General features: G+C 37.0%; 1 protein-coding gene across 1 annotated transcript; it reads right to left on the reverse strand.

Annotated features, from left to right (window-relative positions):
• Window positions 1-2714: 2714 nt before the first annotated feature.
• Window positions 2715-16958, reverse strand: LOC105050291 (uncharacterized). The gene is made up of 17 exons (XM_010930251.4): window positions 16493-16958; window positions 15355-15567; window positions 14996-15054; window positions 14699-14836; window positions 10842-10916; window positions 10639-10722; window positions 10469-10530; window positions 10226-10295; window positions 6965-7040; window positions 6743-6873; window positions 5877-5936; window positions 3960-4034; window positions 3775-3879; window positions 3605-3700; window positions 3434-3514; window positions 3234-3335; window positions 2715-3159 (listed from the first exon to the last, which is right to left on the reverse strand). Exons 1-17 carry the CDS (start codon window positions 16833-16835, stop codon window positions 3091-3093), a joined length of 1839 nt encoding a protein of 612 aa, XP_010928553.1. The 5' UTR covers window positions 16836-16958; the 3' UTR covers window positions 2715-3090.
• Window positions 16959-19489: the final 2531 nt, after the last annotated feature.

Raw genomic sequence — 19489 nt, forward strand, 5'->3', positions numbered from 1 at the left:
TTTTATGATCACAATGAGGAAGGAATATGTTATTTTGTATATTTGCTATTAAAACCAAATTCTCGAGTGGTGTAAATGACCACTTGAAAGACATCAACCATCTCCGCGACGTGTAGCGCATGAGACATGTTTTAGCTAAACTCAGTCTCCCACACCCTAGAATCTTTTTATGGGTGAAGCACCAAGTTCCACAGTCGTTCATCTCCACTCGATAAAGTGGACAGAAGTTACAGGTGATGGACGGGTAGATGCTGCGAGGAACTCCAAGATTCTGATGCTGGTGCAAGTCGAACAATGGACTTGACAAGTACAGTTGATGCCACTGAATCAGTGGCTAAAAGACTGCGCAAAGAGTTGGGTATTGAGGAAAGATAACGTAGACAACCCAAATCAGAGAAGGGTGGAAACTCTCTAAAAATCATTATCACTCTCAAACTTGGTTGAACCATTGTTGTTGTTGAAATTTTTGATGGTTAGGGCTTTTCGGTGGGTTGGTTTGGCTCGACTGGCTCCATATTAGACCTGAGAAAGTCCAGGCTTGGAGACTTGGACTCATAAGTAGGTGCCTGTGGTCAACCATAGGCTAAGAAGTCGAAACCTAGTCGACCAGGGCGAGGTTTGGTCACAGGATTGAAAGACGAAGTCCCAATTCTGAACCCAATACAATTTGACAAGGAGCACAAACTTGGTGCAGAGTGTGATCTGGTATGTTTGTGCCAGTTTGAACCATGATCCGGGCACATGAGGTTATAGGACAGCATACTGTGATTGTGGAGTCGTTATACAATTGTCGTTGATGATGCTTAAAATGAGAGAAATCAGCACCATTCATTTTACGCAGAAATTCCCCCCAAAATATTAGAAAGCACGATAGCAAAACCCCTTGTTTTTTCTTTCCCTTTTCTTGATATTGAAGGCAGAGCTTGCTTCCACTGTATTGTGTTCTGTTTTAATAGCTATTAACCCCGTCGCAGGTGGATGAAACGCCCGTGCCCCCGTAGAGAATTGCGGAAAAACCAATCCTTGTTGTTTTCCTTCTTAATTCTTTATTCTTTTCCTTTTGAGCAAATTAATATTTTGGGAATTTTTATGGATTATATCAAGTGGAGGACTGCTCGAGGGTTGGGACGAGCTGCCAACCTCTCTTTACTCCTGAGACCGGGCGTCCTCGCATTTCAATCAGACGATAAAATTAGCAAGCTACAAGTAGAACCATAGTGGAAGCAGCTCTCTCATCATATATGTTTGGAACTTCAGGCGTCGGCACAGTCATGTGAATCTCAGTATTTTTGTGTTTATTTAATCCCCCTACTATTGGCTTATCAACTGGCTGGATCTCCATTGGTTGGTGGAAGAAGGTAATTATGGGTGTGAATCATGCTGCAAATTTTCTGGGAATAAAGGATTTTCTCAGGTGGAGGTTTGGGGCCTTCATGATGCTAGCATGTAACGTATTCAAACCAAATGTCACGAGTTCTTATTGGTTCTTCTAATCTATTTACCCCCACTTAATCCAGGAGTAAATACTTCTATAAAGTAGTGGAATAATTTACCCCATCATTTTTCCTCAAAATTACTCAACCAACTATTCCAACATTTTTAATTCCACCTCTAAAAGCGGCCAAATATATGTGCATCCTAGTACCAGATCAAAATCTCATAATTTTGTTCTTCTGGGACAAAACCCGATCCACTGACAAACCAAGGACAGAATAGAGAGAGGCTTTCCATGAGAGAGATCGTGCGTTTGTCACAGATACCCGCTGTGATGATTTCATGTTGTTTGGTCAACAGTGAGGCTGCTAGGTCAAAGTTTTGTCCCATATCTAACTTTATAAATTTAAGACACGATATGGAAGGGCTTTCAACGACACCCAGATACCTGTTGCCCTGATTTCAAACCAATTCGTCGGATAGGATTAAAACACGGGGGGAGCACCTCAGGAATTTCAACGATGAAAAATTTTTTGTGTACCACCAACGACATAGCAAATCCAACATAAAATGCATTTCATTTCATCCGATTGGTCCATACAATTATCACTTTCCAATCTACATTTAATACCTGCTGATTAATTTTTTTGTTTAAAAATTTTATATAACAAAAATATTTTTATTTTTTAAAAAAAATTATGATATTCTGTAACATAATATCATAATATAATCTAAGATATTATAATAATATGAGGGATATTTTTGTTTAATTATTTTTCAATATGTATTTAATACCTCCAAATCGATTTTTTTGTTTGAAAATTTTAAATGACAAAAATATCTCAATTCTTTAAAAAAAAATTACAACACCCTATACATATTATAAACACAGGATACCATAATATGAACATAAGATATCATAATTTTTTTAAAAAACAAAAATATTTTCATCATACAATTTTTAAACCAAAAAATCAACCTACAAATATTAAATACATGTTGAAAAATGATAACTATGTGGACAAATCGAATAAAACGGTACACTCCACATTAAATTTTCTACGTCGCCTATGATGCACAAAGAATTTCACTTCCAATGATATGGTACATAAAAATCTCCCGACATTCCAGGCCGACAAAGTTTTTACAATTTTTAAATAAGATTTAACTATAAATTTTTCATAAGCAGATTAAGGGATAAGCACCATTAGAGACAGGGATTCAAGATAAACCTATGGCTTAAGAATAGATCACTCAGCCCAAGAATAGGAACAATCCTATTAAGTAATAAACTACAAAAGAATGATTTACTATTAATTGTTCAAACAATTCAAAAATGTAACTTTTACAGCATTATGAAACTAAAATTTCAGAAAGATGTAGTGCACACGCATTGGCACTGTCTACAGGCAGATCTAATAGAAGCTAAACAAATCAAAATTTTCTTCAGCTATCATGCTGCATGCTCCGTTGAACCCTCCCGCTTGCTTCTCTAAAGAATTAAATTGATCTGACATATACCTCATCAGATGCATTTACTAGGAGTGAAACCCAATAAACTAGTAACGCAATAAGCCCTACATATATTATGCATCCATGTGGCGCAGGAAGAAAAAATTGGAGGCAGTCAAATTGGCCATGCCAAGTAAATGACGGCTAAAAGTAAATGTTGATCTCCTTCTCGCTCATTTCATAAACATGGTCTCGAGCCTCCGTCAAAGCAACCTGTATCGATTCATATAATACATGACTACAAGTTCTAAAGATTCACAAGGCTAGAGAAAAGAAACAAATATAACCTGTCCATATTTGGTAAGGAAATTGCTTGCAAGGTTCAAGGATGTAACAGCAAGATCTTCATTTGCCTTGAGTGCTTGTGCGAGAGCAAATGCTCCTTTGTCCTGTTTCCACATGCAGAAGATTTTCATATTGTAGAGATGCTAGTGATGTGAGCAAGCCTGGCTGCAAGTTTCAAAAGCGTGGTAGCCAATTAACATACTCTTATCTCATTGAAACCTAAATCAAGTGATGTCAGAGCTTCGTTCACAATCTTCAAGCTGCGAGCCAAGCATATTGCACCCTGTAGAAGGAAAACAAAGCAAAATCCATGAGACAAGCACACAATGTATAAACACATTTACTTACACCAGAATTAAGCATTGATCAGTACATCATCTCCAAGTCCATTTGCCCGCAGGTCCAAAGTAGATAGCGTGGTATTGTACTTCAAACAATCGGCAATATACTCAGCACCCTTTGGTCCTATCTGCAAAACAATCCAGGGAGTCATGTAGGAGAAAAACTTGAATAAAATAAGAGAGCCTTAAAAGTACATGTTACCTGACACCAACCAAGCTTTAGTGTCTCTATCTTCCCATGGAACTTGAGAACTTCACATAGGGCCTTTGCCCCATCAGGTCCTATTGGGTTATAGCCTAATTCCAACTGAGAAAATAAATAGCATCAGATTTGGCCATTAAATAAGGAGCTTAGTTACAAAAACATCCGCATGATAAATGGCTCACTGTTGTGATGGTTGAATTATCTTTCAGAACACTAGCTATCGCACTTGCACCACTTGCATGAATGTTGTTACCACCCTGAAAGTGTGAAAACTTCAGAGAAAGAAACAAGTAGGTATGTAATTCAAGAATACCAATTAAATTCCTATTTTTTAACAGAAACAATAATGAAGTCAAAAAATGAAGATATGGGAATAAACATGATAAACAAGAAAACTGAGTATGGGAATAAACATGATATACAAGTAAACCAAGTATTCTCATCCAATCTCCTCCACACAACCACCTGCAGAACTATAAGCTGACTGGAGACGTACACATTCATGAAGAGTCATGCTAAAGCTATATGCAACTATAGGTTGACAATGCATGGGTGCCATGTGCCTCAAAATTACGATGCATGGATCCACCAAGAAAACCATGTGAGACTCATACAATATTTTGGTGAATATGCTGTACAAGCCAGTAGGTGTTATTCACCTACAAGGGCATGTAGCACTTCCCTAAAATTTTTTCTGTAAAATTATTTTCATAACTTTCTTCCAGGATAACATTTGATTCCAGTTTGTTCTTTGCACATGCAAATACATAGGACAATCTGCATTATGGGAATAAAAAATGCAAGTGGTTCTTATATCAACAAAAAACATGCTCATTTTCAGAAGGCTAGATATCTCAAACTCTGCTTCAAAACTGTGCAGTACGCAAGTATTATACCAAATTACCAATTTTGGTCAACTTTACCAATGAGACATGAACCCATAAACTGGAAAACTACTGTCTATTTTTTCCACAATAATTAAGTATCATCTCACTTCGCTTGTCAGTGATGTCAACACCTGTCCATGTCTCACAAAAATCATATGAAGCAGAGTGCTTAGCTTATGAGGACTACCCAAGCATGAAGATAAATCATATCATGAATCATTTCAAAATGTTTTATTTTTGGACTTGCTGAGAGAACTAAAAGATGCCTTTAGAAATAGAAATTGTAGGCACCATATTCTCCTCTGTTTTAAAGTATATTAACATGAAACAGTGAAACTCCATAAACAGCATTGGTGCCCACGAAATCAAGGATAAAAGAAAGCACAAAAGACTGTCCATAAACACTTATATGCTTGAATATATTAGGGGGGTGTTTAGTTCGCAACTGAAATTAGAATGGGAATGGGAATCGGAATGGCTTGAAATCGGAATCGGAATAGTCAAATCCCCCGAAGCGTTTGGTTCGTGATCGGAATCGGAATCAGAATCGGAATCGAAATTGGAATGAAAATTTGAATCCATAGAGAAGAGTAGAGATTGAGTTCTATATAGACTGAGCCATTCCCATTCCACCCCGGAATCGAAATCGGAATGGGACTCCTCCCAACCAAATGGTTAGAATGAGAGTCATCTATTCCGATTCCAGACCTCCACTCCCCCCAACCAAACACCCCCTAAAGGTATTTTGCAATATAAGAGTGCTTTAACTTCTATCTTGTACTGGTCCTCAAAATAGTGTATTGTGGAAAAAGAAGAACAAACACCCCAAGCACTATAAACTTGTCAAGTAGAAGTTTTTAAGTTCGATCAGTATAATATGTGGTAAATAAAAATAGTTACAAAAAAAATACTAAAGTATTTGGAGAAATTAACAAACCATCGTATAAACAAACAAAAATTTGAACACCATCTGGGCATGAGTATAATTTGATTAAATTGCAGCAAAATGATGTAGAGAAGCACACTCATGATTGTGGCAGCTTAAAGGTGGAAAGGAAAAGAAAGGATAACATATCAGTAATTTGAGATGGATCCAACAGCTGATACAGCAATCTGTAATACTAAGCAAACCAATTCATTTTACCAATGTATGAGAAGTTTATGATAAAGTAAGGAACATGAGACTGATTAGAGGATGCTTTGCAATCTCACCAAATCTATGGTACTTATTGTTCGGTTCAGCTTCAAAGCATCTGCAATTCTTTCGGCTCCCTGTTGAAGATATGTGTTATGCATCACAAATAAGAAAGACAATTTTGATGTCTAATATATATTTCAAATAAACATAAACTGAATATAGCATGCCATGACTTTGAAGGTGGATTTTTGGTTCAGTTTTTCTACTAAAAAAGAGTGAAAAATGTACAGTTTGCTACCAGTTCTCCCATTTTACTACATTAAGCATTACACAGAAGTCCAAATGCACAGTAGGTGATCCAAACCAAAGATCAACACCATTCATCAAGTTCTAAATGTTAAAAGACGTGAGCCAAAATCCTGGTGGCTGCAATTTTCCCAACCACAGACCAAAATAAATGATTTGTCATAAGTGGAAAAATCATACATCTTGTAAGCATTTGATGTATAGGCAACAAGTTATAATAACACTTGAAAATATGGTTTTAGTCATTTTGGATCATGTAGATTGTGATGTCAATGAGGAGTGCCTCAAGGCTGAAGCATTTTAAGTTGATTCCTGCCAGTGAAAGGACTAAACATCCAACATTTTTCATTGGTGCACGCTGATATACATTGAAGCATTTGGAATATCATTGAAAATGCAATGCTGTGACTGCTCTGATCAAATTCTTAAAAAAAAATACCCATGTAAACATTGAAGCAGCTCTCTTTCACCAGTAGGAACCAACTTCTAAAATGAACAGGTTATAGCATATATGTACATATGTACATAATTTAGTTTCCTCAAAATGAAATGCATCCAAATCCCTCAGGCTATACATAATCAGTGCTTTATTGCAGGTAACAAGGTGCTACTAAATCAACTCATGTAACAGTACCTCGTCACTTATGTCATTCATATAAAGGTTCAACCATAGCAAGGATTTGGTTTTCTTGATAAACTCGGCAGCATGGAAAGCACCTTTGGAACCAATGTCATTGTTGCCAATATCTAAAAGTGTTATTTTTCCTGCAAAACAATGAAGGTCAGGAGAGACCTATAGAGTAAGAGGTTCAAAAATATCAAATAATCCTGACACGTAAAAATGGAGGAGGCAGACCTCTATGGGCAGATAAACCCGACATCAATGCACGTATGCCCTCATTCCCAATATCATTCCCATGCAAGTGAAGTTCCTGGTAGCCAAAAAAGAAGAAGAAGAAGAAGAAGAAGAAAAAGAAGAAAAGAAAACAAAAGAAAAGAAGAAGAGCATTTTCAGCCATATGTTCTGTGATGCAAGTCATCAATTAAACAAAAGAGCAAATTACATTTCCTTTTCAAACTAAAAGAAACAATAAGCTTAAAGTAAATCATTGCAGAAATGGCTCATTTTCATTGATCAAATAAATTGTTTGTGGCTATGCTCCTATAGCTAATTAATAAGATTGCAGATCTCCTCCTTAATTGAGTGGAGATGAAGAAGAAAAAAAAAAGTCCAAGTAAAAAAACTAATATCTTGTAAAGCACAGAAATATCGTTCAATGAATCTAGAAAACTTTAAAAACAAAAAAGATCACAAAATGATCACTTAATAATAATCCTCATCGTAGCAGCATCTGCATTTTCTTAATTGATAACACTCCCTTTTCCTCAAATAGCAAACATGCTGGTGCACTTTCACTGGTTGGTATTTAAACAACTGTAGCCCGAAAGACATGTCCCATCTGCTACATGATTAGCTTTGTCAATTCCTAGTAGTCTTTCCTTTCATATCTAAATGGTCACTGAATATCTTCTCTTTTTCTGTGACAGAACGTCCAAGAGGAGTAGTTTTGGAAGAAACTCCTGAAGCTTACATTCCACACCATATTTTGATTAACATTCCATCCTATCATTTAGAAGGCGACATCAAAATATTACTCAAGCTAGTGCAAATGACAATGTCTTCTTTTTTTTTTACTTTCATCTCATCCCATTACACAACTGCAGCTAGTGACAGCTAAAGTTTAGGTCTTCGGCTTGGTAAAATAACATCCATCCAACTTCCTCATAAATCCCTAATAATCCAGTGTCTCTTCTTGATCCTGCTTCGAAGATCATGTCGCTTTTGTTTGTGAGTCCACCTTTAGAACCAGGAGATTTTCCAAGTCATATGTGATATTCCTACCACAATCAATGATCGGTTTTACACCAAGTTGATGAGACAGGAATAGGTTTGAACACAAAAACTGTTTAAGGTAGAAAATTATGCAAAACAATGATCTCAAGAATTGAAAAGGCATATATGGAATACAGTGGAATTAGAAATGGAAGCCAAGCACCAACCAAAAAATTAAAGCCAAAGATGACCCGACAGAAAAGGAAGTAAAGCACCAACCCAGTTGACCAAAGGCTCCTCTACATTATTATGTGATAATTCCATGCATTTGTGACTTTAGGAAACATTTTTCACAATTCAGAATTCCCGAGATGCTTAATGGATAACATTATTGCATATTAAAACTTAAAAGTCTTCTAAAGGGCTTAAGTGCATATCATTGTGGTAGATTTGAGAGTATGGATATGAATGCATATGGAAACAAGGCTAGAAATATGAGATACACCATCTAAGAATGCACTAAGGGAAAACTGATTAAGATGGGATCAACTTGTGTGACAAAATCCATAAACACTCTTGTAAAGATTAAATATCAGATTCCAGCCAACATTTTAGGGGAAGAAGAACAAAAACAACATGGATGGTATGTTGAATAAGCAGCAAATGGTGGCAGTGACTTGATGAAAATTTGACATTAAGATTCTGAAATCATGGGATATCAAACTTCAACTTTTCTAAATTGACCAAACACGTAGGACCACGAGCATTTTCCTGGACATCTGGATAAGACTTCCATCACTAGGCATTACCCAGTGAACAGTTGAATTAAATTTAGAAATTCTAGGATCAACATCTACCAACTTGATCAAAATTTAACCTCCTAGACTTGTAAAAACTTACTGGACGACCTTCAGATTCTGTACAATGTCATCACCCACATTTTTGCATTCTTCCTTTGGATAAACTATTAGAAATTTAGAATAGTTTTAGATACAGTCTCAGATAAAGAACCCACACTTTTGCCCAGCTGAGTTTATAAACCTGCACATGCACAAGAGTTTAACATATTATTTGTTCGTTTCTGTTCTTGTATCAATACCAGATTACTAAGCATAGTTCATTCAACAATTGTTTGAGCTTTCAGCAAAGGCTCCTTCGATATCCTGCTTAGTAATTCAAATAAGTCCGTGAGATAACTTCCAAATCAACCATAGAATTTCAAAGTTATCACTGAATTCCCATCAACCATGTTGAAGATCACAGATGACCATAGGCCATAGCCAGTTGAATCGCTCATATGTGATTCCTATCTAAGGTTGTATGACACACGCATACAAAAAAAAAAAAAAAGCATAGTTCCTCGCAAATTCCTTGCAATTGTATCCTCACTCTTTAAGATGGTCTTGGTGGAGCTTTCTTGTATTTCTTCTTCCACAAATCAGTTATCTAGACCTTTGCCGCCAACAAAATTATAATAGGGATTTATTAAATATCAATCACCAAATCCAATGTTATGTCCCTACTTCCACATCTAGGCTTGAAACCAGAACTTGATCTAGGGAGTATACCTATATTGTGTGTGAATGGTCAGTCATCACATATTTACAGAACTACTATTTCATTGTATTTCATAAAATAATTGACTACAGATATTTAGAGTCGTTCATCATATTCAAACTCCAGTAAAATAGAATCTAAAAAGTGTTATCAGAAGAAAATAAAAGGATAATGTTTGGAATGCATGGTTCTAAGAACTAAAGGAAACAAATCAAACAATATAGGTTGTATTGTGTAAAAGAGAGGATGGTGAAGTTGAAATTTGAACAAGAGTATGCTTTTGTGCAAGATATGCACCATGAGGGTAAGATGTCCAAGAGAAAAGCTCTAAACCCAAAAAAGATAGTTTCACTTGTCCATTGTGCATGAAGTAGATAGTAGTTTTTGCAGCATTCACTGATTCAAAAAATTGTTAATTCAATAATGAGTGTAAACAAAACTATAACCATCAAGTCTTGACCATGCTATATAGGATCTGCTTTACGAATTATTGCCTCCTTTAATGGATTTGCATTTTGCAGAACTACCTATCGGCAGATGACATATATTGCATAAGCATTTCAAGAAATTTTGTTGGATCTTTGTAGTCCATCTAGAAATTAAAATGGGATTTTCAAATAATTTACAAAAAAGGAAGATGCATAAAGTTTGAGACAGAAGTGAGCAAGATGAATAAGTTTGGGACAAAGGTGAGGAAGACGCATAAAGTTTAAGACAAAAATATACCCTTAAAGACTTGTTCCCTTCAATACCTTTAGCTAGACTTGCTGCACCAAGTGCACCTCCATAGTTGCCGCTAGTTAAAAGTCATATGCAAGTGTTAGCAAATGAACACAGGTATGCAGTACCAGAAACATTTAAAAAGAACTACCATAAACATGTTGAAATCTGATCAACAATGATGCTGACATGCAATAAAGCAAGCACTGAATGAACAGAAATAAGAAATATGTGTATAACATCACTAACTTGAGATGTATTGACCGAATTGCATTATTTTCAAGGAGTGCTCCAGCAATACTTGCAAATCCCTATTCCAGTTTCACAAATAAAAGAGAATATAAGAACAAAACATGTGTTTGCAGCTGGACATGGTCATAGTAAAAATCTTCAAAAAAATGGCGGAAACAATGCCTTACAGTGTAGTCAATCATGTTGTTGTTAAGTTCTAAAACACGTAAGGTTGAGTTCTTTTTCAGCATCTCTGCAATAGCCTTTGCTCCCTGCATAGAAAATGTATCAAGCATACAAAAATTTCACTATTCATTAACCATTATTTTACCAACAAGCAGCATTAATCAAGATGAATGACTATAAATTATAAAACTTGAATCAAAGTAACCTCATCTCCTAGACCAGTGCTGTTCAGCTGGAGTTTTTGAATACCTGCATTCCCCATTAAAATGTCTGAAAGGCACTGCAAACATCATCCAATCAATCTCAGTAATTAAAATGATTACTCAGATGCCAAGCAACAAACCAAAAGTTTCTGCAAATAACCTATTGCTAGCAGCATAGTTCTCAAAACAAAAAACCATGGATAAGTTGGGCAACATCATATATTGTGCAACTATTGTAAAGAATACGTTAAGCAAACAATATCGGAAGAAAATGATATATAAATAATTTAGTTCAGAGAAATATTGACAACTCTTATACAATTGTCTGTAACTGGAAACTACATATACGGGTAAAAAAGTAATAATAAGAATTGAAAGATAAACTGCTGCAAGAGCTGGTCCAAGTACAGACTTTAAAGTCCCTCCTGATTGATTAATGAATTGACAAAAAAACTGGTAATCATTAATGCATGATAAAAAGACAAACAATGCAACAACGTCAAAATACCTCATTGGTTCTATAGCTTATCTTTTACATAATGACAGATTTACATCAAAGGAATCAAAATAATTTAATTCTTGAAGAAGAAGCAGATGACCTTCAAAAAGGAGAAGGAAATATGATGAAGTATTTACAATAAATGTCACAGCCAAGATAGCCTAACAAGAATGTAAATTAAATGCTCATATCCGAGGCACACAAAGAATACATTAACAGGCTCAAAAGTTTCATCGCACCTCTCACTAAATAAATCCAGCTACAAGGGAACCATTTCCCTTTTGACGTGCTTGACAATAACTCCACCAGCTAATAGTATCCAAAATTTCTCTCTATACCATCTAAAGGAAACTCAGGATGATGCCAGAACAAGGTATCCACTTGATTTTAGTCAACAAGTCCCTTTCCACCTCCATCATAGAAGCTTCCAGCATAAATTCTTTAAAGACAAGCATGATGCAGCTCTAAAATATTCTCTTGCACCAAGCAGCAGCTAGTGTTGCCTTCAATTATATATAGTAGCAGCTTTCCTTGATACATTGACAGATGCAATCCTTTCTACAAGCAATTTCAATAATATGATCTCAAGTGGCTTCCATAGGAACCGATGTTTTCACATGTCTCCAAAATTTGAAGTCTCCCTAATTAGTCTTAGGCAAGGTCTGTTGAACCACCCCGAACCAGGCATTTGGGGGCCTACTGAACCAAAATAGCCAGGAACTAGGACGATTTGGATACCAGAAATGAAACATAGTTAGAAACTGACCAGAATCAGACCAAATCGGGCTGGATTGATCGATTCCACCTGATTATGGATGGTTCCGACCCAGGTCGCATAGGTTGCAACTAGCCTATTTATAAAACCCTAAGCCCCCCTTCCCACACCTTGATGTTTGATGTCTCCCGGCCATGCTCTCTTTTCTCCCCTCCCCTCACCCAAAATCTTCTAGCAACAACACCAGGGAAAACCTCGCCAACAGCTCTGACCTCGATCAATGACATTGGGCCCAACATTGACGACCTTCGATCCTGATCAATGAGCCTCGACCCTGATCGACAACGATCATCCCTAATTAACAAGCTCCGGCCCTCGATCGACGACGTCCAGCCCCTAACCGATGACCTTCTGCCCTCGATCAACGACCTCCCCTTGACTCACCTCCCCTTCATTAGATCCTTCCTCCCCTTCTCTCTTCGCCTACTTATCCCTTGCCTCTTGTATCGTCTGCTGATCGGCAATGTTACACATACCATATTTGATGCAATATAGTATGGTACCATAAGGATCCTGTACCTAACCGGTATAGGTCGTGATACTAGTTTTGCAAACCTTGATTTTCTGTTTCAATTGTTTTAAGGAAACTTTGTTCTATAAGAGACCATAAGGAGGTATTCCTTTGGATTATTCCACAAAATTTCATTTTTGATAATCTTTTTAGTGCTTCATTAACAAGATATCTTGAAAATAGTTACTGAAAAATTACATATAACAGCTGCAAAGCTTTATAAAAGTTGTGCTACCTCACCCCTTAAAAATACTAGAGTTTGGCATGTATTATGTGCATGCTACATCAAGGGAGAGATTTTTTTCTCTATTTCATTTTTAGTGCGGCACGCTTCATGTGGGGAATGATGTAAGAAAGGCCTTGAAGGTGAAGCTCTGGAATCCAGCACATGCCGGACTACTAGCTTTCTCAGGCAACAAGCACCACATTGGGAACGGATGGGAGTCCAACATGCTTGTCGAACTTGCGGCTTTCCCATTACATAAGTAGAAGATTAGACTGATCATTAAATTGACATACTAACTTATTTACAATTATATAGGGGCTGATCTATCATCATATGCATGTTTATCTCATCTAGAGCTCTTCTTTGTTAATTATCACCAGCAAGTGCATTGCAAATTAGCACCATGCAAAAAAGCTTGCCACAAATTGAAAGCTAGATGCAGATTTCCTTCTAATTTCTGTATGTTTTTTATTGAATTAATTTGAGAAAGGTTAATCCAGATTTCAGCATTATCATTTAGCTGTCAAATTTCTAGCTAGAGACTCCCCTAGAGAGTTGTTTAAAGAATTCGACTAGACCATGAGCTTAGAGTTTAGTTGCAATATTAGCTACATGCTCTGCAAATCCTCGAAATAGACATTGGGCATAGAGAGCACAGGGTTACAAAATTAGTTGCATTACCTAGAAAAGTGGCAAAGAGAACATAGTTCTCCATTTGACAGATTTGAGCTTCTATGCAGATCTTCACTCAAGGGAAAGCCCTATAATTGAAGGTTACTTGTGCTGACTGGGCTTGTGCATTGATTGATTTTGAGTATGCCATAGGATATTATGCCTTTGTCAAGAAAAAATGGTGGCATGGAAAGCTGAAAAGCAAATTCTGGAGCTAAGTTTAGTGCTAAAGCAGAATATTAGCTAAACATTCATGCAATGTGTTAAATTTCTGACTGAAATTCAGTTCTTGTGAAACGAAGTATTTGTAATGATAACCTTTAAAGATGCAAGATGATAAGTAGGTATCAATTGCATGTTGCTAGCTTTCTAGTTTTCTAAGAGAGAAATGAACAGATTGATTTGAATTGCTATTTTACATGTGAAGAAATTTAAAGCAAAGAAAAATCACAACGTTCATTAAGTTCAAGAATCAGTGAAGATATCCTACAAAAGCATCATGAAGAAAGCAATTATATAGGTATAGTTCCATGCATTACAATTGCAATATCCATGTTTTATCTGGAGTTCGAGTGCAAGTGTGCAAGAAATGATGGTTGATTAACCATTGATCATATATCTTGTTGTGCAGGTTATTATTTTTGTTTCTGAATATGACCGGGGCTGTCTTTATCAGCCAACATGAATGCCACCGTTAGCCGTCAGAGTATCTTAGACATTTGAAAGTATGGTTGTCTAAATCATAAAAATAAAAGGAAGAGGCAGGCAGTCAACTGTTCTGAATCATATCTACCTGCCATTATTTCTCTATATGTATCCTTGCTTCGCCGGTAATGTTCGGCTAATTTCACATTAAGAGGCTGCAAATTGAGTCTGATTGGTTCTGCTTGATAAAACAAGCAAATAACTTTTTACTACTGATCATTACTTGAATCATGACATTCATGTTGAACTCGGAGAAATAAAGATTTATGTACATTTGGTATTTTTTGAGTTACTTTTTAAAAAATTGAATTAAACCATAAAATAATTCTACAACAGAGATAACCACAAAAAAGTACAATGTTAAAGGATGATGAAAACTGTTTGGACAATCTCATGCAATTCAGCAAGCTAGTACACATTTCAAAATGCATATTAATAATGATAGGTAGTAAAATTTGTGGAAGAAATGACCTTAGCTCCTTCATCACCAATGGCATTTCCAGAAAGGTTCAAAGTTTTTAATACAGTATTTGCTTGAAGAATACCATCTAAAGCTTTTAATCCAACTGCTGTTATCCCATTGCCAGAAAAGTTCACTTCCTCTGCATTCTGAAATTTGGTGGCATGATACATACAAGTTACAAATAACCCATTTAACAGTGTCTCCATATCAGTTTCAAATACTTCTCTATTCTTTAAGCTTATAAGATGTAACTTACAATAGCCAAACAGAATTTAAGACTATAACCAAGAAACAGAAGCTCCAACCTGATTGTAGCCTAAGCTTTCAGCAAGGAAGAATAGCCCATCATCCCCAAAGTTACGACCTATCAAAAATACGAACTTGGTAAAGTTCCACTAACCTCTTTGTGAAAAAGAAAATGAATAATTTCTTTCTGTAGAGGAGGAGAAATAAATTACACAAAGATCATGGTAGGTTCAATGTAAAATAGAGTAAGTTTTATCATATTAACTAATGTAGCATGCAAAATAACTAAACAATCATCACAAATGGGTCATGCTATCAATCCAAAACAATCATCCTACACTTTGACTGGAAACATATGAAAGTAGTACACAATAAATCAATAATTAATGATATAAGTAGCAAAAGTCTAGGCAACTACCTGACATGTCAACACTTCTAAATGACCTCAATTCTTTGGCAAATTCATTGAGCTTCTGTCTGGTTTCCCTTTCAACTTTGAAATTATTACCAGATGGCAAATTGGTGCCCGGCGCGAATGACCACTTCATTCCAGGTAAGGAGGATCCTGTCTCCGCAGAAGTTGGATACTTCGGTTTTGGCACAAGTATTCTTTCAACCACCTTCCATAAGACTGTCAGCTGAATGAGCAAATCAGTAGCCAGTCCAAATTATTAAAGAAATATATGGTGATTGATTTTTAAACAATATGATGGATGTATCTGTATGCACACATGTGCGTGATTCAGCATGAGTTTAATTGTTCCAAAACCAGGCATCCTAAACACCACATAAAATGAAGGACTTCAAAAATTTGCAATACCAAGCAAGATGATTATTCTAGTATCGAATAACCTTAACCAACAAGCCTTCTCCCATGTATACAGGATTGGCTCTGTGAATTTAGGCATGGTGCTACAGTTAAGAATGTTTTGTAACTGGCACTCAATCCAAAACAAATCCTTTATGATGGGGTGATACCTTCCTAGCAAAGGCAACTCTGGGCAAGTAAGCGGCCTACCTTGAAGCCCTAACCTGCTAGTTGGCATTTGAAGAATATTCTAAAGTACTAACTCCACTCACTTTGGTGCAGGAGGCTAGGAAGATAAACAAATCATAAGCAGAGACATCACGGTATGTAAGATCCACAAGAAAGAATCAAAAACAATAAAACAATAAGACTGGAAGATTAAAATTTTCAACTACCTCACTCTTATATCACAAATATTAGGAATGGCAACATAAAGGCATCAAGTGAAGAAGCTCCACTGCAAGATTCTTCCAAGTTTCAGACATACTAAAAACTACTTAAGAAACACCCAGAAAACTGACTACAGATTTCTAAGGAGAGAAAACTGATGCTATTAGATCTAATATTTCTAGTTTTATGCTCCAGATTTCTAAGGAAAGAAACTGATGCTATTAGCAATAATATTTCTAGTTTTATGCTAATAAAGAACTTTGTGCGCGGTCTCCCCACCCTTGAAGACGATATCGGCAAGATGGGCAGCAGGAAGACTGGGAAAGGAAGGTCTTGGGAGGATCAAAGGATTGCATACCGAAGGTAACAGCAAGAAAAGCTCCAGCCGGCGCAACGAAGGAGGCGATCTCCTTTACGGGCACGGAGGGCAAACCCTTCACGGCCTGAGACTGCCGGTAGACTCTCCTCCCTCCTCCTCCACTTCGGCTCGGCCCACCGTCGAGCACCTCCGAGGCGGCCCTCGGAACGAGGGCCGCGAAGCGACGCTCCCTAGTCCTGGTAGGAAACGGGTTCGGAAGGGGAAAGAAGAGAGGCTTCTGTCGCTGGAGCTGGTGAGTTAAGCGAGAGTAAGAGGCCGGGGCGAAGGCTCCAGCGCGCAGACCCGGTTTGGAGGAATAGGAGAAGAGGGCGGAGGGTTCCATTGGAGAAACGACGTTTTTCTTGAACCAGATGGCTAATAGCAGGCGGAGAGGGTAGAAGCCTAGAAGGGTTCTAATATGGCTTTTGCTGCGGTGTACAGGAAGGAAAGAAAAAAAAAAAGAGAGAGGGGAGTGAGAACGAAGGATGGAAACATCGAGTGGGGAATGGATCAGGTCGGACCGACGCCTACCTTTAGGGCTCAATTCTGGTCAAATCAACTCATACGGCGATTTAGTCGAGCTGGCTTAACTCAGCAAGCACAACCAAGCTCGAGTCAGGGACTCAGGCTCGCCTGCTCCGCTGACAAGCTCAAAATGTAAGATTAGTCTTTGTTTCAACCTGGTTTATGAAGAATCGAGGGAGATGCTCAACGATGCCTTCTAGGGATGAATCTTTTCTATTTGGTTGTGAAGCATTTTCTACCAACAAAATTAGTGGTTGAATACAATAGATCTTTTTTTTTCCTTCTTAAAAAATTTAGATCAGTCTACGATGATTCCGTACAGTTATAAAATAGGCTAAATATAGCCTATAATTCTATATTTTTGATGTCTGAACAAACAAATCTCATAAAATTTTAGATCCAATCATCCATACAGATCATAAATATTTTTGTATCTTCTAATGTAGAGGTGAAGTGACGATGAGCCGAATCAAATATTTCGAGGTTGAAATCCTACTTGATTCGAAATATTAAGATTTGAAAATCGACTCAAGATCAGCCGAGTATTGATATCCAAACTTATACTCGACTAAGTCAGAAGCAAAAATATCGTTCCCTAACAATATATGTACGTGCTTACAGTACTCATTATTTCAATAATTTTTCCTTCCCCCTCTATGTCTGGAATGCTCGCCAATCCGTTAACGGGATCTAGTCCACCTGACAGAGGCTGGATTTGAATTTGCTATCTGGACTCTTCATCAAGGGAAGGTTTGGAGATACATATTCAACCCTTCCCAGGCCAACAGATCTGTATATGTGTTGCCGAGCACATATATTTACAATCTGCGAGGTAGAGGGGGTTTATAAGGGGAGGAGAGGAGAGGGGAGGAGAGAATAAGAAAATTAATGAATCTTTATTTGGATAGAGAGAGAAAGAATAGAGAAGAGTATATACGTTATTTTTGTTTGAATAGAGGGGTAAAGTGAGGAGTAGATTTTTATATATCTTTTGATAAATATATTATTTTTTATTAATATATATACTATTTAATGTTGTGATTTTTTTTATTATCCAGAACAAATATACCCTTTCTCATGAAGAACTCACTATATACATAAAATTTTATATTATATATATATAATTTTTATTCAAAAGTAATAGAAAGAGATCCGTCAAATAAGGAGCTCACTGCTATAATTTTTCTTATCCAAGCGAGGGTAATATCTCACCCGAAGAAGTTAGCATTCATTTTCATGCTTTGTTTTGTCCGTATGTTGTTTGTGTTTGTTTGTAGTGTATTTTGTTAGTGCATGTAAAGTTGATGTGGCGTCTCTTTCATGTAGTGAGAGGTATATGTAAAAGCATCTCTTTGTATGATCGATTGTACCACCTACCATGTGAATATCTATCTTGGAATGCAGACTCTATTTACGACTCTGTTTGAGATGCAATAGTGGATGTTGTCTTGCCCTTCACAGAAGAAGAATGGAATAAAGCCCAAAACTTGCTGTTCTACAACTCAAATAAGGATGCTTCTTGATTGGTTAGATGGACTTAAGGTTAAGGGTGCTCTATCCCTTTGGTGCAAAAACGCTCGATCAGTGAGCTATTACGCACTCTTTCAAGAGTGGCTGCTTCTAGGCAAACCTCCTGGCTGTCTCTGCACCCCTACCTCCTTTATCATTGAGCGGTCATTTAGGGGCCTTAGCTGGTGATCCAGACTGTTTCCCTCTCGACGATGAAGCTTATCTCCCATCGTCTCACTGGCCGACCTTGACCCCTGTTATTTTGGGGTCATATCTAGTATTTAGAGTTTGCCTCAATTTGGTACCGCTCTCGCGGTTCGCATCGAAACAGTGCTTTACCCCTAGATGTTCAGTTAACTGCTGCGCCTCAACGCATTTCGGGGAGAATCAGCTAGCTCTGGGTTTTAGTGGCATTTTACCCCTAACCACAACTCATCCGCTGATTCTTCAACATCAGTCGGTTTGGACCTCCACTTAGTTTCACCCAAGCTTCATCCTGGTCATGGATAGATCACCCAAGTTCGGGTCCATAAGCAGTGTTGCCAGAAGGGAACAAGAAAAAGTCGGATTGTTCCTCAAGAGCGGTGCTCTGGACTGCTCCTTGAATTCTTGCTCGAAGAATTTGTCCGCTCGTAGGTCGCCGGCTGCAAACAGTTTCAGATCCAAACCCATATTATTGGAAAAAGTCGATCTAAAATGCGTAGAAGACTCAAGAAAGAGTTTTTTGTACGTATACCCCTCCTAAATATTCAAATTTACAGAAATATCCTTTCAAAATTATATGTATACCCTCATAAAATATTTATTTTGCACATACATCCTTCTTTTTTCTTATTTTTTTACATATGTGCCCACATCATTTAACGTCGTTAAAAATTAATATTTTAAAATTTAAATAACTAAAATATTCTTTCGATAGATGTGCAAAAAAAAAATTTATAAGGATATATATATAAATAGCAA

This window comes from Elaeis guineensis, chromosome 8, assembly GCF_000442705.2.
Source record: "Elaeis guineensis isolate ETL-2024a chromosome 8, EG11, whole genome shotgun sequence".
NCBI classification, from domain to species: Eukaryota; Viridiplantae; Streptophyta; class Magnoliopsida; order Arecales; family Arecaceae; genus Elaeis; species Elaeis guineensis.